The following is a 17,430-nucleotide window of genomic DNA, read 5'->3' on the forward strand; positions in this document are numbered from 1 at the left end:
TCTCCATACGCTGACAAGAGACCCCATGTCCCGGCCTTGTCCCCTGTCCCCTCAGGATGACAGAGGCCATGTCCCCCATGTCCCTGCAAGATGACAGAGACCAAACCCCATCTCCCACCCTGTCCCCCCAGGATGACCATGCCCCATGTCCCTGCCATGTCCCCTGTCCCCACAGGATGACAGAGGCTGTCCCCCATGTCCCCCATGTCCCCTGTTCCCACAGAATGACTGTGCCCCATGTTCCCTGTCCCTGCAGGATGACAGAGACCCTACCCCCTGTCCCTGCCATGTCCCCCCCTGTCCCCACAGGATGACAGAGGCCGTGCCCCCTGTCCCTTCCATGTCCCCTGTCCCCACAGGATGACAGAGGCCGTGCCCCCTGTCCCTGCCATGTCCCCCCCTGTCCCCACAGGATGACACAGACTGTGCCCCCTGTCCCTGCCATGTCCCCCACATCCCCTGTCCCCACAGGATGACACAGACTGTGCCCCCTGTCCCTGCCATGTCCCCCACATCCCCTGTCCCCACAGGATGACACAGACTGTGCCCCCTGTCCCTGCCATGTCCCCCCTGTCCCCACAGGATGACACAGACTGTGCCCCCTGTCCCTGCCATGTCCCCCCTGTCCCCACAGGATGACACAGACTGTGCCCCCTGTCCCTGCCATGTCCCCCCCTGTCCCCACAGGATGACACAGACTGTGCCCCCTGTCCCTGCCATGTCCCCCCTGTCCCCACAGGATGACACAGACTGTGCCCCCTGTCCCATCCCCACAGGATGACACAGACTGTACCCCATGTCCCTGCCATGTCCCCCCTGTCCCCGCAGGATGACAGAGATCGTGACGCGGGTGTCCAAGAAGAAGCTGGGCCGCCACGTCAAGGCGCTGGTGTTCGAGCTGTGCTGCAACGACGACAGCGACGCCGACATCGAGGTGCCCTACGTGCGCTACACCATCCGCTAGGGGGCGCCCGGCCCCGCCCCTCCGCCCGGCCCCGCCCCCCCGCACAGGCCACGCCCCGTCACGCCCCGCCCCTCTCCCATAGTCGTTGTTGTGTCGGCCCCGCCCCCTGGGTGGGGGCGGGGTCTGGGGGCGGGGCGAGGGCCCCGCCCAATAAACATAGACCTTGGCAAAAGGGGGCGTGTCTGAGTCACGTGGCGCTGGCACGGCCGGCATGTGACAGCACAGAGGTGACAATTTACCCTATGGTGGCACCGCTGTGGCTGGCATGTGACAGCAGGGACAAATGAGCCCATGGTGCCACCAGCATGTGACAGCAGTGACAATGGTACTGCTGTGGCTGGCATGTGACAGCAGGGACAAATGAGCCCGTGGTGCCACCAGCATGTGACAGCAGTGACAATGGTACCGCTGTGGCTGGTATATGACAGCAGTGACAAATGAGCCCATGGTGGCACTGGCACGGCCAGCATGTGACAGCAGTGACAATGGCACTGCTGTGGCTGGCATGTGACAGTGGTGACAAATGACCCCACAGTGCCACTGGCACAGCTAGGATGTGACAAAGGTGACAAATTATTCCGTGGTGGCATTGGCTATGGTGGCACTGGCACATCTGTCACAGACAGCAATAACGTGTGACCCTGTGGTGGCACCAGGGTGACTTTATTGGGGGTGGGGACATGGGGGAACCACCCTCAGTCACCTGCTGGGCTCGGTGTCACCTGCAAAGTCCTCAGTGTCACCTGGTGTCACCTCAGTGCCACCCGCAGGCCTTGGGGACTTGGTGTCACCCACAGGCAGGTGCTGCTGTCCTCCGTGTCACCGGTGGCAGCTGTGTCACCTGTGAAAGGTCACCATGTCACCTGTGTCCCCGTGGCTCACGGTGTCACCTGTGTCCCCATGTGTCACCTGCAGATGTGTCCTCGTCTCACGCAGTCACTGAGGTCACTGTGCCACCCTCGGTGTCCTTGCTGTCCCCAGGGCTTCCCGTGGAGCTCTGGCTGTCCCCACTGTCCCCATTGTCCCCATCCAGGTGACGTTTCTGCCGCAGGAGCTGCCGGTACCGGGCGGCCGCCGCCTCCATGGTGGCCTGGAGCTCGGCCACCTCCACGGCCAGCGTCACCCCTGGGGACAGGGGGACACCAGGGCGACCGAGGAGGTCACAGGGGCCACGACCTTTAGGCCCTCCCCGGGTTTGGGGACACCCCAGATTTGGGCTGTTCCCCCCGTTCTTGGGTCCCTCTGGGTTTGGGGACCTTTGCTGGTTTTTGGGGTCCCCCAGTCCCTCCCAGTCCCTCCCCAGTTCTTCCCATTTCCTCCCAGTCACCCCCATTTCCTCCCAGTTCCTCCCCGTCCCTCCCATTTCCTCCCAGTCCCCCCCAGTCCCTCCCATTTCCCTCCCATTTCCTCCCAGTCCCCCCGTTTCCTCCCAGTCCCTCCCAGTCCCCCCCATTTCCTCCCAGTCCCCCCCATTTCCTCCCAGTTCCCTCCCAGTCCCTCCCAGTTCCCTCCCAGTCCCCCCCAGTCCTCACCCTTCTGGAAGCTTCCCTGGGCCTGCCTCAGACTGGGGGGCACCAGGACCCCAAACCAGCCCAGGGGGTCTGGGGGGGGCCGGCTGGGGGTCCCCCCTTTTTCGGGGGCTCCCCGGCGCTGCCGCAGCCCTGGGGGAGAGAGAAAGGTCAGAGACCCCCCCAAAAAAACACAACTGAGGGACCCCCAAACACCCACAGGACCCCTCAGAACCCCCCAGCACCCACAGGACCCCACAGAACCCCCCCCCAGCACCCCAAATTCCCCCCCCCCAGTTCCTCCCTTGCCCCCCCAGCACCCATGGGTGACATCCCCAGACCCCCCAGTCTGACCCAACACCCACTGGGGACCTTCTGGGGACCCCCACACCCACAGGACCACCCCCCCCAAGGGACCCCAGCCCCCCCTCACCGTCACCCCCCCCCTGCTGGGGGTCGGGGTCCTCGGGGTCCCCCCCTGTTCCAGGCACCTCCTCAAAGTGGGGGCGTCCCTCTGGGTCCTGCCTGGGGGTGACACAATGGGGACAGCGTCACCACCATGTCCTGGTGTCACTTGGCCACCACAGGGACATCCCAGAACTCCTAAACCTCCCCCACACTGGGGACATTGATGTCACCCCTGTGTCACCTCCCCAAACTGGGGTTGGGTCCCTGATGTCCCCATCCCCATGTCCTTCCCTGCGTCACTGCCACCCCCCTCAGTGTGTCCCCGATGTCCTCATGTCCCCCCCATGTCCCTGCTGACCCCACTGAGTCTCCCCAATGTCCCAGTGTCCCCCACAGCGTCCCTGTCACCCCCCTCAGTGTGTCCCCAATGTTGTCATGTCCCCCCAGTGTCCCTGCCACTCCTCACTGAGTGTCCCCAGTGTCCCTCTCTGTGTCCCTGTCACCCCCCTCAGTGTGTCCCCAATGTCCCAGTGTCCCTCCCAATGTCCCAGTGTCCCTCCCATGTCCCTGTCACCCCACTGAGTGTCCCCAGTGTCCCCTCCCCAGTGTCCCTGTCCCCCACCTGTGGCACACACGGACCCGGGGCACCATGGTGGCGCCGTACTGCAGGGAGGAGACGCGGTGACATCCCAGGGAGTAACGGGCCTGAGCCAGGGACAGCCACCCCTGTGGGGACATTGGGGACATCAGGGACACAGCACGGGGACAGCCACCCCTGCAGGGACATTGGGGACACAGTATGGGGACAGCCACCCCTACACAGACACAGGGAGACATTGAAGGGGACAGAGGGACACCAACTCTGGGGACACAGGGACATGGCGTTAGGGACACTCACCTGGGGGGACACGGGACATTGTGGCGTGTCCCTTTGTGTCCCCACAGTGGGTGACACGTCCCCCCAAGATGTCCCATGATGGGTGGTTTGTCCCCAGCCATGTCCCCACAGCAGGGGACTGTCCCCAGCTGTGTCCCCATGGGGGTTGGCACATTGCTGTAGCAGGTGACACCCGCCAGGTGTGTCTCTGTGGCAGGTGGCACCTCCTCACACGTGTCCCCGCGAGGGGTGGCGTGTCCCCATAGTGTCCCTGCTGTGTCCCCATTGTGTCCCCTCACCTGCCGCAGGTGCTGCTCCAGCTGCTCCCGCCGCTGCTGCAGCAGCTCCAGCGCCTCCATCACCTCCAGCGCGGCCGCGTCCAGGGACAGCGACAGCGACCCTGGGGTGGGGGACACGGCTCAGGACCCCAAACAACACCCGGGGGCACCCCAGGGGCTCCCCCAGAACCACCGAAACCGCCCCGCAGAGGGACCGGCCCGGTGTCCCCACAGTGTCACCCATGTCCCCGGGAACCCCCCCAGACACCTCCGGGCCCTCAGAGACCCCATCAAGACTCCTCTGGGCCCCCGAAAACCCGCTCAAAAAACCCTCAGGATCCCTGAATCCCCAAAACGACCCCAAAACGTTCCCGGTCTTCTGAAAACCCCCCAAAACCCTCGGAGAGCCCTAAAAACACCCCCGGGACCCCCAGAGATCCCCGGAGTCCCCGGTCCTCCCTCACCGTCCATCGCCGCCCTCACCGCGGCCTCAGGCCCGGCCCCGTCTCGTCCAATCCCAGCCCGCCCCGGCACCTCTCGACCAATCAGCGGGCGCCGCAGCCCGGGAGGCGGGGCCTGCATGAGGGCCGGCAGCTCAGCGGAGTGACGCCGACCCGGCCGCCATCTTGCGTGAGGGCGCAGCGGTTCCTCCCCTTTCCGGCAGCACCGCGCGCTCCCATTGGTCCGCCGGCGCTCGGCCAATGGGAGGCGGCGATGCTGGGAGGTGCCGGCGTGTGAGGAGCATCGCGGAGCGGAGCAATCGCGACCATGGTGAGGGGCCCGGGGTTGGGTCGGTGGTCCTGTGTCCTCATCGTGTTCCCCCGTCCCTCTCGTGTCCCACAAGACGTCCCAAACCTCCCCTCCGTGTCCTCCAACCTCTCATTTCCCCGGCCCCCACAGCGGGCCCTCCCCCGTGCCCAGTGTGCCCATATCTCCCCTCACGCGTCCCTCACTCTGTGTCCCTGTCCCCTGATGTCCCCCGATGTCGCCGCTGTCCCCCATCCCTCCATGCCTCCCCCTCAGTGCCCCCCATCCTCTCATTCCTCCATATCCCCCTCACCGGGCCCTTCCCCGCATCCCCTCGTGTGTCACCTGTGTGTGTCACCTGTGTGTGTCACCTGAGTGTGTCCCCGTGTGTGTCCCCGTGTCGTAGCTGCGTCGCCAGGCCCGGGAGCGCCGGGAGTACCTGCAGCGCCGGGCCAAGGAGCAGCAGCAGCAGCGGCAGCGGGAGCGAAGGGAGAGCCTGAAGCGGGCGCTGGACGGTACCAGAGGGGCACGGGAAGGGGGCGAGAGAGGGGCTGGGAGGGGGAAAAAGGCACCCAGAGGAGTGAAGTGGGGCCGGGAGGAATTTGGGGGGGTTTGGGAAGAGTTAAGGGGTGTTAGAGGAGATTCCGGGTGTGTGAAAAGGGGGTTGGGGGCGGTAAAGAGGATTTGGAGGAGTTGAGGAGAATTCTGGGGGGTAGAGAGCAGTTTAAGGGGGTTGGAGCATATTTGGGTGTGTTAAAGAGATGAGATGGGGGTGCTCTGGGTCCAGGGGGTTATTTGGGGTTGGGGCATTGGCATTGGGAGGGTTGGGGGTCCTGTCTGAGCCCCCCCCGTTTCTCTCCTCACCCCCCAGAGAATCGGCTGCTGCCCACAGAGCTGCGGCACGAGGCGCTGGCCCTGCAGAAGGAGCTCGAGTTCGACTTCCAGGCACCGGGGGGTGAGAGGGACCCCCAAATCGGGCAAGAGGGACCCCAAAATCAGGGGGGAGGAATGGGGAGAGGGACCTTTAAATCAGGGGAAAAGGGACCCCCAAATCGGGGGGGAAAGGTGGGGAAAGGGACCCCCAAATTGGAAGAGTTTGGAATTTCCAAACCCAGGGGTGAGGGACAGGCAAGACCCTTGAATGAGCTGGACCCCAAAATGGGGAGAGGGGAATCCAGGGACAGGAGGGAGGCAGCCCAAAAAACGACTTTAAAAAAAAATTGTCTCCAGTTCCAAGAGTTTCCTCAAATTCTCTGGGCGTTTAAATTCCCCAGATGAGATTAAATTCACCCCAAAATGAGTGTGGGCTTGCACCAACACCCACAGTCTGGGCTGTACCCCAAATCTGGGCCTCGTTCCTCCCTCAGTGGACCATAAATCCCCCAAAATTAGAATTAAACCCCCAAAATGGGAGTTAAACCCCCAAAGTCCCCCCCAGAACCATCACTGGATTGACCCCAATGACCCTGGGCTGGGTGTGGCTGCACTGGGCGGGGCTAGGAACGCAGGTGGGTGTGGCCTGACAAAGCCCCGCCCCCAGAGACAGGTGACAGCCAGGATGACGAGTACAGGTGGGCGGGGCTGGAGCCCCCCAAGGTGATGGTGACGACGTCACGTGACCCCAGCGCCCGCCTGCGGCTCTTTGCCAAGGTGGGCGTGGCCAGGTTTGGGTGTGGCTCTGGATGGGTGTGGCTGGATTAGGGTGTGGTCTGAGGGGTGGGTGTGGCTTGATTGGGTGGGGCTCATGAGTGGGTGGGGCCAGTTTTGGGTGGGCGTGGCCCAGCCTTAGCACCCTGACCCCACCCCTTGTGGCTGCTCCCATGGGGGTGTGGCCTCGAACAAGGGTGGGTGTGGCTTGCAAGTGGGAGGGGCTTGATTGGCCCCACCCCTTGAGGGCTGTGCTAGGGATGAGCCAATGCTAGGCCGTGAAACTCACGGGAGTGGGAGGAGTCTTTGTGGGTGTGGCCTGAAAGTGGGCGTGGCTCATAGTGACCCTTAAATGGTGAAGGGGCGGAGCCAGGGGATGAGTGTGTCACTGGCACCGTGTGCTGGGGGGACACAGGGGGACACAGACTTGGGGACATGGGGGGGTGATTTGGGGGACATGGTTAGGGATGATTTGGGGGACATGGAGGAGGTGATTTGGGGTACATGGTTAGGGATGATTTGGGGACACGGGGAAGGTGATTTGGGGTGGTAATGGGGTAATTGAGGGGTAATTTGGGGGACACAATGAGGGTTATTTGTGGGACACAGGAGGGTGACCGGGGACATGGAGGAGGTGATTTTGGGGACATGGGAGAGGTGATTTGGGGGACATGAGGGGGGTGATTTGGGGGACATGGGAGAGGTGATTTGGGGGACACAGGGGGGGTGATTTGGGGGACATGAGGGGGGTGATTTGGGGGACATGAGGGGAGTGATTTGGGTGATTTGGGGAACACAGGGGGGGTGATTTGGGGGACATGTGGGGTGATTTGGGTGATTTGGGGGACATGAGGGGGGTGATTTGGGGAACACAGGGGGGGTGATTTGGGGGACCTGTTGACGCTGCAGCGGCCCAAGCTGGGGGGGGGGGACGCTGTGCGAAGGGGTGACACCAACAGGGCGTGGCAGGGCTGTCACTGAGCCCGCCCCGTGTCCCCGTGTCCCCGTCCCCAGGAGCTGTGCCTGCTGCTGCCCGGGGCTCGCCGCATGAACCGCGGCCGTGCCGAGCTGGGCGCTCTGGTGGCGGCGTGCCGGGCCGCGGGCGTCACCGACCTGCTGGTGCTGCACGAGACCCGCGGGCGGCCCGGTCAGTGCCAAATGGGGGGGCTGGGGGCTCCTTCTGGGGTCTGTGCTGGGAGGGGAGGGCCTGGGGAAGTGCTCTGGAAGGCTGAGGTAGCACAGAGCTAGGCAGGGTTAATTGATAATAAAGGAAGGATTTGTGAAAAGGGCATTCTCAGTGGAATGCAGCTCGGGCAGCACAAGAGCTGCAGCCAAGGTGAAGCAAACTGGGCACAAAATGAAGCCAAGGTGAAACAAAATGGTCACAAAAAGAACTCAAGATGGACCAAAATAGTCACAAAATGAACCCAAGATGAACAAAAATTGTCACAGAATGAACCCAAGATGGACCCAAATGGTCACAGAATTAACCCAAGATGAACCAAACTGGTTACAAAATGAACCCAAGATGGACCCAAATGGTCACAGAATTAACCCAAGATGAACCAAACTGGTCACAAAATGAACCCAAGATGGACCCACATGGTCACAAAATGAACTCAAGATGGACCAAAATGGTCACAAAATGAACCCAAGATGGACCCACATGGTCACAAAATTAACCCAAGATGGACCAAAATGGTCACAAAACGGACAACTGCTCACAGGGTCTCTCATTTTTATAAGTTCTGCTCCATTTGCATATTGGAGTTAATTGTCTAATTATGGCTTTAGGTTATGAAGTTCCATCTTTCTTGTTTTTCTCTTTTCAATCCAAATGGTTTTATGTTCTCGGGCCTGCGATTTTGATCGCTGTCCTTGCCCCCCAGCCAGAGAAGGAATTGTTTTGTGTCCTATCTGTGCAGAGAACCCTCCAACATTTAATATGAACCACAGATCCACACACTAAAGCAGGACAGAATCTGAAAAGCATAAAACCTAAAACCTGAGGGACAGAGTGGGTGGGGCTAATCACAAGGGGGTGTGGCCTGTTTGTGGGTGTGTCCTTATCAAGCTCCACCCCCCCAGACGGGCTGACCGTGTCTCACCTGCCCCACGGCCCCACTGCCCACTTCACCCTGAGCGGGGCCGTGCTGCGCCAGGAGGTCGGGGGGCTCGGGGGGGCCCCGCTGGCCGCCCCCCACCTGCTGCTGCTGCGCCTGGACTCCACGCTGGGGAAAAGGGTAAGGCTGGAGGGACACTGGGGACATGGGGGGGACATTGGGGGGACAGGAGGGGAGAGGGGGACACACACACCTTGGGGGGCCGTGAGTAGATACTGGGGGGTGCGTGGGGAGGAAACGGGGACGCTGGGGAGGAACACGGGAGGCGCCAGGGGTGGGGTGAGCCCATCTCTGCCCCCATCCCTGTCCCCCCTCCAGGTCGGGACCATCCTGAAGCACCTGTTCCCCGTTCCCCGTGCCGACAGCCGCCGCGTGGTGACCTTCGCCAACGAGGACGACGTCATTTTAGTGCGGTGGGTGACACATGGGGGACACGGGGACACGGACAGAGCCCCCCCCCGGGCCTGTCTGACCCCCCCTCCCCACAGGAACCACGTGTACCGGCGCCGGGGCCGCACGGTGGAGCTGGAGGAGGTGGGACCCCGATTCCAGCTGAGGCGTGAGTGTCCCCCGCTGTCCCCAACAACCCTAAAAATGTCCCCATGTGTCCCCAAAGTCCCACCAAGCCCTCCCCGTGTCCCCCCCCCAGCCTACCTGATCCGCCTGGGGACCCTGGAGCAGGGGGACGCGGCCGACGTGGAATGGCGCTGGCACCCGTACACGGCCACGGCCCCCAAACGCCGCTTGCTCAGCGCCACCTGAGCCCCCCGGGACCCCCCCAGGTGGGACCCACCTGCACACCTGAGACCACCTCGGCAGCTGAGACCCCTCTGGACCGGCCCAGGCACGGCTGGGTTTCTCACAATCGGTTTTTATTTGCCATAATAAATGGGTTTTGTCTATATCAGGTTCTGTAAGGGTCAGGTGGGTTCTGCTGCAGCTCCTCCTCTGTGGGGGGGGGGGCCAGGGATCCGGACCCCCCCTCACACCTGGGACCACTCGGCCGGGGGGTCCCGCGGGCCCTTGGGCTTCCCGATGCGGAAATTAAACCCTGAGGGGAGGAGTGGGGGTCAGTGAGGGGGGGCTGGACATTGATGTCCCCCCAGGACCCCCCAAACCCCTCCCAGTCACTGAGACCCCCCCCCCCCCCCAGAACACCAGGGACCCCCATGCTCACCCAGGCAGGGGCCACTGCCGGTGTCCACGGGGGGGGTCACAACCTCGTAGGCGCCATCCGAGGGTCTGGGGGAGCCTGGGGGGGGGGGGGGGGGACCAGGGTCAGAATTATCGATCCTGGGGACCCCTGAGCCCCCCAAAAACCCCCCTGAACCCCCCCCCCCACTCACCTGCCGGGCTGGGGGAGGGGCGGCGCACGGGGCTGCCCGGAAGGGAGCACGTGCCCGAGGGGGCGGAGTCTCTTCCGAAGGGGGCGTGGTCTCTTCCAAAAGGGGAGGGGGCTCTCCCCGCGGCCCCGCCCCCCCGGCGGGGCTTGTTGACCACGGCGTAGGTGACGTCCATGGCGGGGGGCGCGGGGGGCTCGGCCGGCACCGAAACGCTCCTGGAGGGGCGGCGAGGGAGGGGACACCTGTCCGGGTCACCTGTCCCCTGCTGCCCGGCTCACCTGTCCCCGCTGCGAGCACTCACCTGAGCAGCGCGGGCCGCAGAGCCCGGCGGGCCACGGCGTCCTGGTACAGGGGGGCCTGGGGAGGCGGGGGTGGGGGTCACCTGCGGCCCCCCCAAACTGGGGCGGCCGGAGCTCCCGAGTCCCCCCAACCTCTCGGATTCCCCCCCCGAGCTCTTGGGGTCCCTCCCGGCCGTCCGGGTCCCTTCTTTCACTTCCCCTTTCCGGGGGCAGGAAGTGCCGCGGCCGCCCTCGTGCCCCCACCCCGCCCCGGATGCTCGCGGCCCCCCAGGCTCCCCCCAGAACCGGGGTCCCCCTCCTCTCTCACCTGGACCCCGCGGGACAGGCTGAGGTGGCCGGGGGGCGGTGGAGGTGCCATGGGGGTCCGGGATGGGGGGGTCGCAGGTGTGTGGGGCACCGAGGGGACCTGAGGGGTTTTCAGTGCCCCCCGAGCCCCGCCCCCGGCTGGAGCCCCGCCCCTGGGCTGGACCCTAAAGCTCCGCTGGGAATTCCCTGTGGCGCTTTGGGGGGCTCCTGAGGGACCCTATAGGCACTGCAGGGGCTGTTTAGGGGCTCTTTGGGGCTTCTTGGGGTCCCTATAGACACTGCAGCGTCTGCAGGGGCTGTTTTGGGGCTCTTTAGGGCTTCTTGGGGTCACTCTAACCCCTGCAGTGAGTCTGGGGGGGCTCTAACAGACCCCACAGAGCCTCTGTAGAGATTTTGGGTGTCCTTATGGACCCTACAGTCCCTGCATGGGTCCCCTAAAGCTCTTCGGGGGTGCCCGTAGAGCTCTTCGGGAGTTCCTATAGAGTTTTTGGGGCGCCCTAGAGCTCCTCCGGGGTGCCTATAGAGTTTTTGGGGTGCCCCAAAGCTGCCCCGGTGTGTCTGTGGCTCCTGGGGCTCACCCGGGAGGCGCTGAAGTTGCGATGGGGCCGTGCCGGGGGGGTCGCAGGGTTGCCCCCCCACATTGAGGGGTCCCCTATGGCCCTGCGGGGGCGGGGCCAGGCGCCTATAGCCGCTATAGGGATCGCTCTGGCCCCGCCCTCCGCAATGAGGCTGCGTTCTGACCCCGCCCCTTTGTGACGTCACGGAGAGTCATGAGGGAAGGGGGTGGAGCGGTTGAACCCGCCAAAAGAGGCGTCACTCCTTAGGCCCCGCCCCGCGGTCGCTGATTGGTGCGCCCGCGAAGGCCGCGCCCCCCTCCTCCGCGCCGCGCGGTGATTGGTGGATGCGGCCGCGCAATGACGTCACGGGGCGCGCGGCGCGGCGGCCCCGGAAGCGGCGGCAGCGGCGGGAGCGGGAGCGCGGCCGGTGAGCGCGCGCGGGGCGGGGACAGCGCGGGGGCGGGGACAGCGGGGGCGGGCACAGCTGGGGGCGGGGCCTGAACGAGGGCGGGGCCGAGTGGGGAGGGGGCGGCCCGGGGGCGATCTCGCCGGAGGGCGGGGCTTTGTGAGGGGGCGGGGTGGCCCGGGGGCTCCGGAGGCGGAGCTAAAGATATTTGGGGCGTGGCTTGTCGCTAAGTGGGCGTGGCTTCACTTTAGGGGCGTGGTCTGGGATGCACGTGTGGGGTGTTCCGGGGTGAGGCTCGGTGGGGGCGTGGCTTGTTGATAGTGGGCGTGGCCTAGGCAAAGACCACCAGGACTGAGACATACTGGGTGGGGCTGGAGGTGTGGCCACAAGGTGTGGATTAGGGGTGGGGTGTGGTCTGTGAAGCCACGCCCCCGGTGAGCCCACCCCATCTCCCCCACAGGTGCCCAGGAGCTCTGACCCCACCCTTGGTGAGGGCAGGGTGGGGCAGGGCGGGGCTGTCCAGGTGTGCAGGCACCGCCCCGGCGCCCCCTGCTGGTCACAGGTGAGACAGAGATGGAGCCGGGCAGGACAGTGGACACGGCGTCCCCAAGCTGTCACCACAGTGGGGACGATGAGGAGGAAGATGTGACAGCAGCGGCAGCCATGACATCATCCGTGTGTCACCCTGCTGGGAATGAGGAGGAGGAGGACAAGGAGGTGGCAGCAGTGGTGACAGCCACAGCGTCCCTGAAGTGCCACCCCAGTGAGAAGGAGGAGGAGGAGGTGGCAGTGGCCATGGCATCCCAAGGTGGGCCGTGTGGCAGGGATGAGGATGTGATGGCAGCAGTGACGGCAGAAGCATCCACAACGTCCCAGGGCTGTCATCCCAGTGAGGAGGAGGAGGAGGTGACCACAGCAGGGACATCCCTGGGGTGTCCCCCACTTGGGGGTGAGGAGGAGGAGGTGACCACAGCAGGGACAGCAGCAGTGACATCCCCAGCCATTCAACCCAGTGAGGAGGAGATGACCATGGACGCAACGTCCCCAGCACGTCCTCCTGTAGGGGATGAAGAGGAGGTGACAACAGCGGTGACATCCTCAGGGTGTCACCCCAGTGAAGAGGAGGTGACGGCAGCAGTGACGTCCCCAGTGTGTCACCATGAGGAGGAAGAGGAGGAGGTGACGGCAGCAGTGACGTCCCCGGTGTGTCACCCCGGTGAGGAAGAGGAGGAGGTGACGGCGGCGGTGACGGCAGCGGCGGCCACATCGGTGCCGGGCGGGCGGCGCGGTGCAGACGAGGACGTGGCGGCCGCGGGCTGGCGAGCGCGGCGCAAACACGTGTTCGTGCTCAGCGAGGCCGGGAAGCCGATCTACTCCCGGCACGGCAACGAGGAGGCGCTGGCGGCCACCATGGGTGTCATGATGGCCCTTGTGTCCTTCATCCAGAGCGGCGGCAACGCCATCCGGGCCATCTGCTCCGGTACGGGGCCAGCGGGGGGGCGGACACAGAATCCCCAGATTTACACAGACCTGTGGGTAACCCCAAACCTGCATAGCACCACCCCCAGGTAGCCCCAAAACAGCCCCCACAGGTACGGCCATCCCTGCTCCAAACAGCCCCCTCCAAACGCAACATCCCAGCCCCAAAACCACCTCTCCCAGGTACAGCTGAATCTACCGAATCAGCCTGCCCAGGTACAACCAGCCTCCCAAAACTCTCTACCCCCCCAAACCCCTTCCTGGCTCCTGCCACCCCCCCTAAAAACCCTGCCTTGCTACAGCCACTCTCCAGAAACAGCACACCCCACAATGTCCAGGTACATCTGGCTACCCCCAAACCCTCCGTGTCCCCCCGCCCCGTGTGACCGCCGTGTTCCCTCTCTGCCCCGCAGAGGACCGCACGCTGGTGTTCGAGCAGCGGGGCCCGCTGCTGCTGGTGTCGGTGTCCCGCACACGGCAGTCGGCGGCGCAGCTGCGGCGGGAGCTGGCCTTCGTTCACGAGCAGATCCTGTCGCTGCTGACCCGCGGGGGCATCGCCCGAGTCTTCGCCCGACGCCGCGGCTTCGACCTTCGCCGGCTGCTGGCGGGCGCCGAGGCCGTGCTGGACCGGCTGCTCTGCGGGGCCGCGGCCGACGGGCGGCTGCTGCTGGGGGCCGCTCGCTGCCTGCCCCTGCCCGGGGGGCTCCGCCGCGCCGTGTCCGGGGCCCTGCGCCGCGCCGCCGCCGCCGCCCGCCCCGCGCCCGCCCTGGCCGTGCTGGCGGCCCGGGGCCGCCTGGTGACGGCGGCGCGGCAGCGGGCGCTGGCCGAGGGCGGGCGGCTCTGCGCCAGCGACCTCCACCTGCTGCTCAACCTGCTGGGCGGCGGGGCGGGCGCGGGGGCGGGCGAGGTGTGGACCCCCGTGTGCTTGCCACGCTTCAACCCCGATGGGTATTTCTATGCGTACGCGGCGCGGCTGGGCGAGGAGGAGGAGGAGGGTGTGACGCTGATCCTGCTGTCCACGGAGCGAGAGGGATTCTACGCGGCGGCTGCGTGCCGGAGGCAGCTGGAGGACACGCTGCGGGCGCAGGGCTGGCTGGCCGAGCTGGCGGCGGCCGTGCGAGGGGGAGCGGGGTACGGCCCGTCCCGTCCCGGCGCCCCCGAGCTCCGGCACTTCCTCTACAAACCCTTGGAAGGGCCGGAGGAGATGCAGCAGCTGCCGCAGTTCACCAGGTGTGCGGATGGGGAGGGGGGACACGCCAGAATTGGAGGGTGGGAGTGTCCCTGACCTTCACCTGACGCCCGTGTCCCCCCTCCCTCACTGGCCGCAGCCCCGAGCTGGAGGAGCCCTACACCAGCGAGGAGGAGCAGCACCGGCTCTTCGACCTGTACCACTACCTGCACAGCCGGGTGCACAGCCCACACCGGCCCCTGCGCCTGCTCTACCACGTGGCCGAGAAGGAAACGCTGCTGGCCTGGGTGAGCCGCGGGGAAGGAGCCCTCAGCAGGGCCCAGAGGCAGCAGCACCTGTTGGTGCTTTCCTGAGAAGATTCCAGAGTTAGTGGGGGTCACTGGCTGGTGGTGCTGTCGGTAGATCCTTCAGTTAACGGGATGTGGTGTCATCAGTGAGTCCCACAGTTAATGGGACATGGTGTCATCAGTAGGTGCCACAGTTAATGGGATTCTCACTGGCGGTGTCAGTAAATCCTGCAGTTAATGGGATGCTCACTGGCAGTGCCATCAGTAGATCCCACAGTTAGTGGGATGTTCCTTAGCGGTGTTGTCAGTAGATCCCACAGTTAACAGGTTGCAGTGTCATCAGTAGATCCCACAATTAATGGGATGCTTGGTGTCAGTGCCATCAGTAAATCCCACAGTTAATGGGATGCTCGGTGTCAGTGCTGTCAGTAAATCCCACAATTAAGGAGATACTTACTGGCAGTGCCATCAGTAGATCCCATAGTTAACAGGATGTTCCCTGGTGGTGCTGTCACTAAATCCCACAATTAATGGGATGCTCACTGGCAATGCTGTCAGTAGATCCCACAGTTAACAGGATTTTCACTGGCAATGCCATCAGTAGATCCCACAATTAACAGGATTTTCACTGGCAGTGCCATCAGTAAATCCCACAGTTAACAGGCGTGGGTTCCCACAGGTGACCAGCAAATTCGAGCTGTACAGCTGCTTCAGCCCGCTGGTGACGAAGGCGGGCGCCATCGCCGTGCTGACCAAGCTGCTGCGCTGGCTCAAGAAGGAGGAGGACTGGCTGTTCATCCGCTACCCGGCACCGTTCTGCGCCGCGCCCGCGCGCCCCGAGGGCCCCGAGCCCGAGGGCTGACAATAAACACTGAGAGCCCGGGGAGAGTCCTGACTCCGGGGGGACTGGGGGGACAGGGGACACGGCCTGAGGGGTGAGGGGACATCCTGAGGGGTCAGGGGATGGCAGGGACATCCTGAGGGGTGAGGGAATGAGGGGACACGGCCTGAGGGGTGAGGGGACGTCCTGAGGGGTCAGGGGACATCCTGAGGGGTGAGGGGATCAGGGGACATGGCCTGAGGGGTGAGGGGATGGCAGGGACATGGCCTGAGGGGTGAGGAGATGAGGGGACATCCTGAGGGGATGGGGGGACACGGCCTGAGGGGTCCGGGGACATCCTGAGAGATGAGGGGATGGCAGGGACATGGCCTGAGGGGTGAGGGGATTGGGGGACACGGCCTGAGGGGTGAGGGGATCAGGGGACACGGCCTGAGGGGTGAGAGGACGGGGGGGACATCCTGAGGGGATGAGGGGACATCTTGAGGGATGAGGGGATGAGAGGACATGGCCTGAAGGGTGAGGGGACATCCTGAAGGGTGAGGGGACATCCTGGGGGGTCTGGGGACATCCTGAGGGGTGAGGGTATGGGGGGACACGGCCTGAGGGGTGAGGGGACAGGGGGGACACAGCCTGAGGGGTGAGAGGATCGGGGGACACGGCCTGAGGGGTGAGGGGATGGCAGGGACATGGCCTGAGGGGTGAGGAGATGAGGGGACATCCTGAGGGGATGAGGGGACATCCTGAGGGGTGAGGGGATGGAGGGACACGGCCTGAGGGGTCAGGGGACATCCTGAGGGGTCAGGGGACATCCTGAGGGATGAGGGGATGGCAGGGACATGGCCTGAGGGGTGAGGGGATTGGGGGACACAGCCTGAGGGGTGAGGAGATGGCAGGGACATGGCCTGAAGGGTGAGGAGATGAGGGGACATCCTGAGGGGTGAGGGGATGGAGGGACACGGCCTGAGGGGTGAGGGAATGAGGGGACATGGCCTGAAGGATGAGGGGATGGAGGAACATCTTGAGGGGATCGGGGGACACGGCCTGAGGGGTGAGGGGACAGGGGACATCCTGAGGGGATGAGGGGACATCTTGAGGGATGAGGGGATGAGAGGACATGGCCTGAAGGGTGAGGGGACATCCTGAGGGGTCAGGGGACATCCTGATTGGTGAGGGTATGGGGGGACATGGCCTGAGAGGTGAGAGGACGGGGGGGACATCCTGAGGGGTGAGGAGATGGGGAAGGGGGGAGAGGAGATGAGAACAGCGATAGAGAAAGGGGAAAAGGGAACTGAAAATGAGAGGAATGCGGGAGGGAAAATGGGGAGAAAACCTTAAAGAAAAGGTGGGTAAGAGCAGGCAAAAAAGAGGGGAAATGGGGCAGGAAAGAAAGGGGTGAGGAGACAGAAATCAGTGGGAAAATGTGACAGGAAAGGCTGGAAGAGGTGACAAGAAATGGAGAGCAAAAATAGACAGGAAAGGGAGCAGAAAAAGGGAAGAGGATATGCTGGAAGAAGTGACAGATTGGGGGTGAAAAGGGGACAGAAAATGACATCAGGAAGGGACAGAAACAGCTGGAAAAGGGGACAAAAATTAGGGCAAGGAGTGGATGGAAAATGACGGGAAGTTGTGAGGGGGAAAGGTGGAAAAATGTGAGAGGAAAAAAAGGTGGGGAAATGTGAGGGGAAAAGTGGAAAAATAGAAGGGAAATGGCATGAAAATGTGAGGGGCGAAAGGCAGGAAAACATGAGGGGGAAGGGTGAGAGAAATTAGGGAGAAATTAGGGAAAAAAGTAGAAAATGTGAGGGGAAAGGGGCAAGAAAAATGTGAGGAGAAAAGGGCGAGAAAACGTGAGGGGAAAAGAGCGGGAAAACGTGAGGGGAAAAGGGCGGGAAAACGTGAGGGGAAAAGAGCGGGAAAACATGAGGGGAAAAGGTAGGAAAATGTGAGGGGAAAACATGAGGGGAAAAGGGTGGGAAAACGTGAGGGGGAAAAGGATGGGAAAATATGAGGGGGAAAGGGTGGGAAAACGTGAGGGGAAGAAGAGGGAAAAACCTGAGAGAATGGGAAGGACAGGAGCTGAGAAAGCTGTAGAAAGAAGGTGAAGGGAAAGGGGGGATGAAAAGGGACGAAGTGTAAGGACACAAGACAGAAAAGTGTAAAAAGAGGGTGTT

General features: G+C 63.6%; 5 protein-coding genes across 6 annotated transcripts in view; 3 read left to right on the plus strand and 2 right to left on the minus strand.

The window, feature by feature from the left end:
- Window positions 1–1,136, plus strand: part of UBA1 (ubiquitin like modifier activating enzyme 1) — a 28,509-nt gene extending 27,373 nt beyond the window's left edge. The window contains exon 26 of the mRNA XM_066570340.1: window positions 829–1,136. Within this exon, the coding sequence (XP_066426437.1) occupies window positions 829–964 (136 nt within the window). The 3' untranslated portion in view covers window positions 965–1,136. The remainder of the gene's footprint in view (window positions 1–828) is intronic.
- A 457-nt stretch (window positions 1,137–1,593) lies between these two features.
- CCDC115 (coiled-coil domain containing 115) lies at window positions 1,594–4,660 on the minus strand. Its single transcript, XM_066570523.1, is given in 8 exon segments — window positions 1,594–1,805; window positions 1,874–2,089; window positions 2,497–2,625; window positions 2,906–2,997; window positions 3,503–3,606; window positions 4,057–4,157; window positions 4,500–4,590; window positions 4,592–4,660. Coding segments are annotated over 7 exon segments (783 nt in total). The 3' UTR covers window positions 1,594–1,805; window positions 1,874–1,892.
- Window positions 4,661–4,696: 36 nt separating this feature from the next.
- On the plus strand, window positions 4,697–9,456 carry IMP4 (IMP U3 small nucleolar ribonucleoprotein 4). 2 transcript variants are annotated; one of them, XM_066570511.1, is made up of 9 exons: window positions 4,697–4,806; window positions 5,189–5,297; window positions 5,654–5,737; window positions 6,323–6,432; window positions 7,444–7,576; window positions 8,518–8,672; window positions 8,871–8,965; window positions 9,041–9,111; window positions 9,202–9,456. In XM_066570511.1, exons 1-9 carry the CDS (start codon window positions 4,804–4,806, stop codon window positions 9,312–9,314), a joined length of 873 nt encoding a protein of 290 aa, XP_066426608.1. In that variant the 5' UTR covers window positions 4,697–4,803; the 3' UTR covers window positions 9,315–9,456. The 2 variants fall into 2 exon arrangements, with proteins under 2 accessions (XP_066426608.1, XP_066426609.1); XM_066570512.1 differs by having other exon boundaries at window positions 6,329–6,432.
- On the minus strand, window positions 9,404–10,564 carry PTPN18 (protein tyrosine phosphatase non-receptor type 18). Its single transcript, XM_066570549.1, has 5 exons — window positions 10,502–10,564; window positions 10,197–10,252; window positions 9,899–10,110; window positions 9,730–9,804; window positions 9,404–9,603 (listed from the first exon to the last, which is right to left on the minus strand). The coding sequence occupies exons 1-5, from the start codon at window positions 10,550–10,552 to the stop codon at window positions 9,536–9,538; spliced, it is 462 nt and encodes a 153-aa protein (XP_066426646.1). The 5' UTR covers window positions 10,553–10,564; the 3' UTR covers window positions 9,404–9,535.
- An 869-nt stretch (window positions 10,565–11,433) lies between these two features.
- LOC136569983 (vacuolar fusion protein MON1 homolog B-like) lies at window positions 11,434–15,302 on the plus strand. The gene is made up of 5 exons (XM_066570382.1): window positions 11,434–11,484; window positions 11,924–12,943; window positions 13,356–14,172; window positions 14,271–14,418; window positions 15,098–15,302. Exons 2-5 carry the CDS (start codon window positions 12,037–12,039, stop codon window positions 15,278–15,280), a joined length of 2,055 nt encoding a protein of 684 aa, XP_066426479.1. The 5' UTR covers window positions 11,434–11,484; window positions 11,924–12,036; the 3' UTR covers window positions 15,281–15,302.
- The last annotated feature ends 2,128 nt before the right edge of the window (window positions 15,303–17,430 follow it).

This window comes from Molothrus aeneus, unplaced genomic scaffold (genome assembly GCF_037042795.1).
Source record: "Molothrus aeneus isolate 106 unplaced genomic scaffold, BPBGC_Maene_1.0 scaffold_30, whole genome shotgun sequence".
NCBI lineage: Eukaryota > Metazoa > Chordata > Aves > Passeriformes > Icteridae > Molothrus > Molothrus aeneus.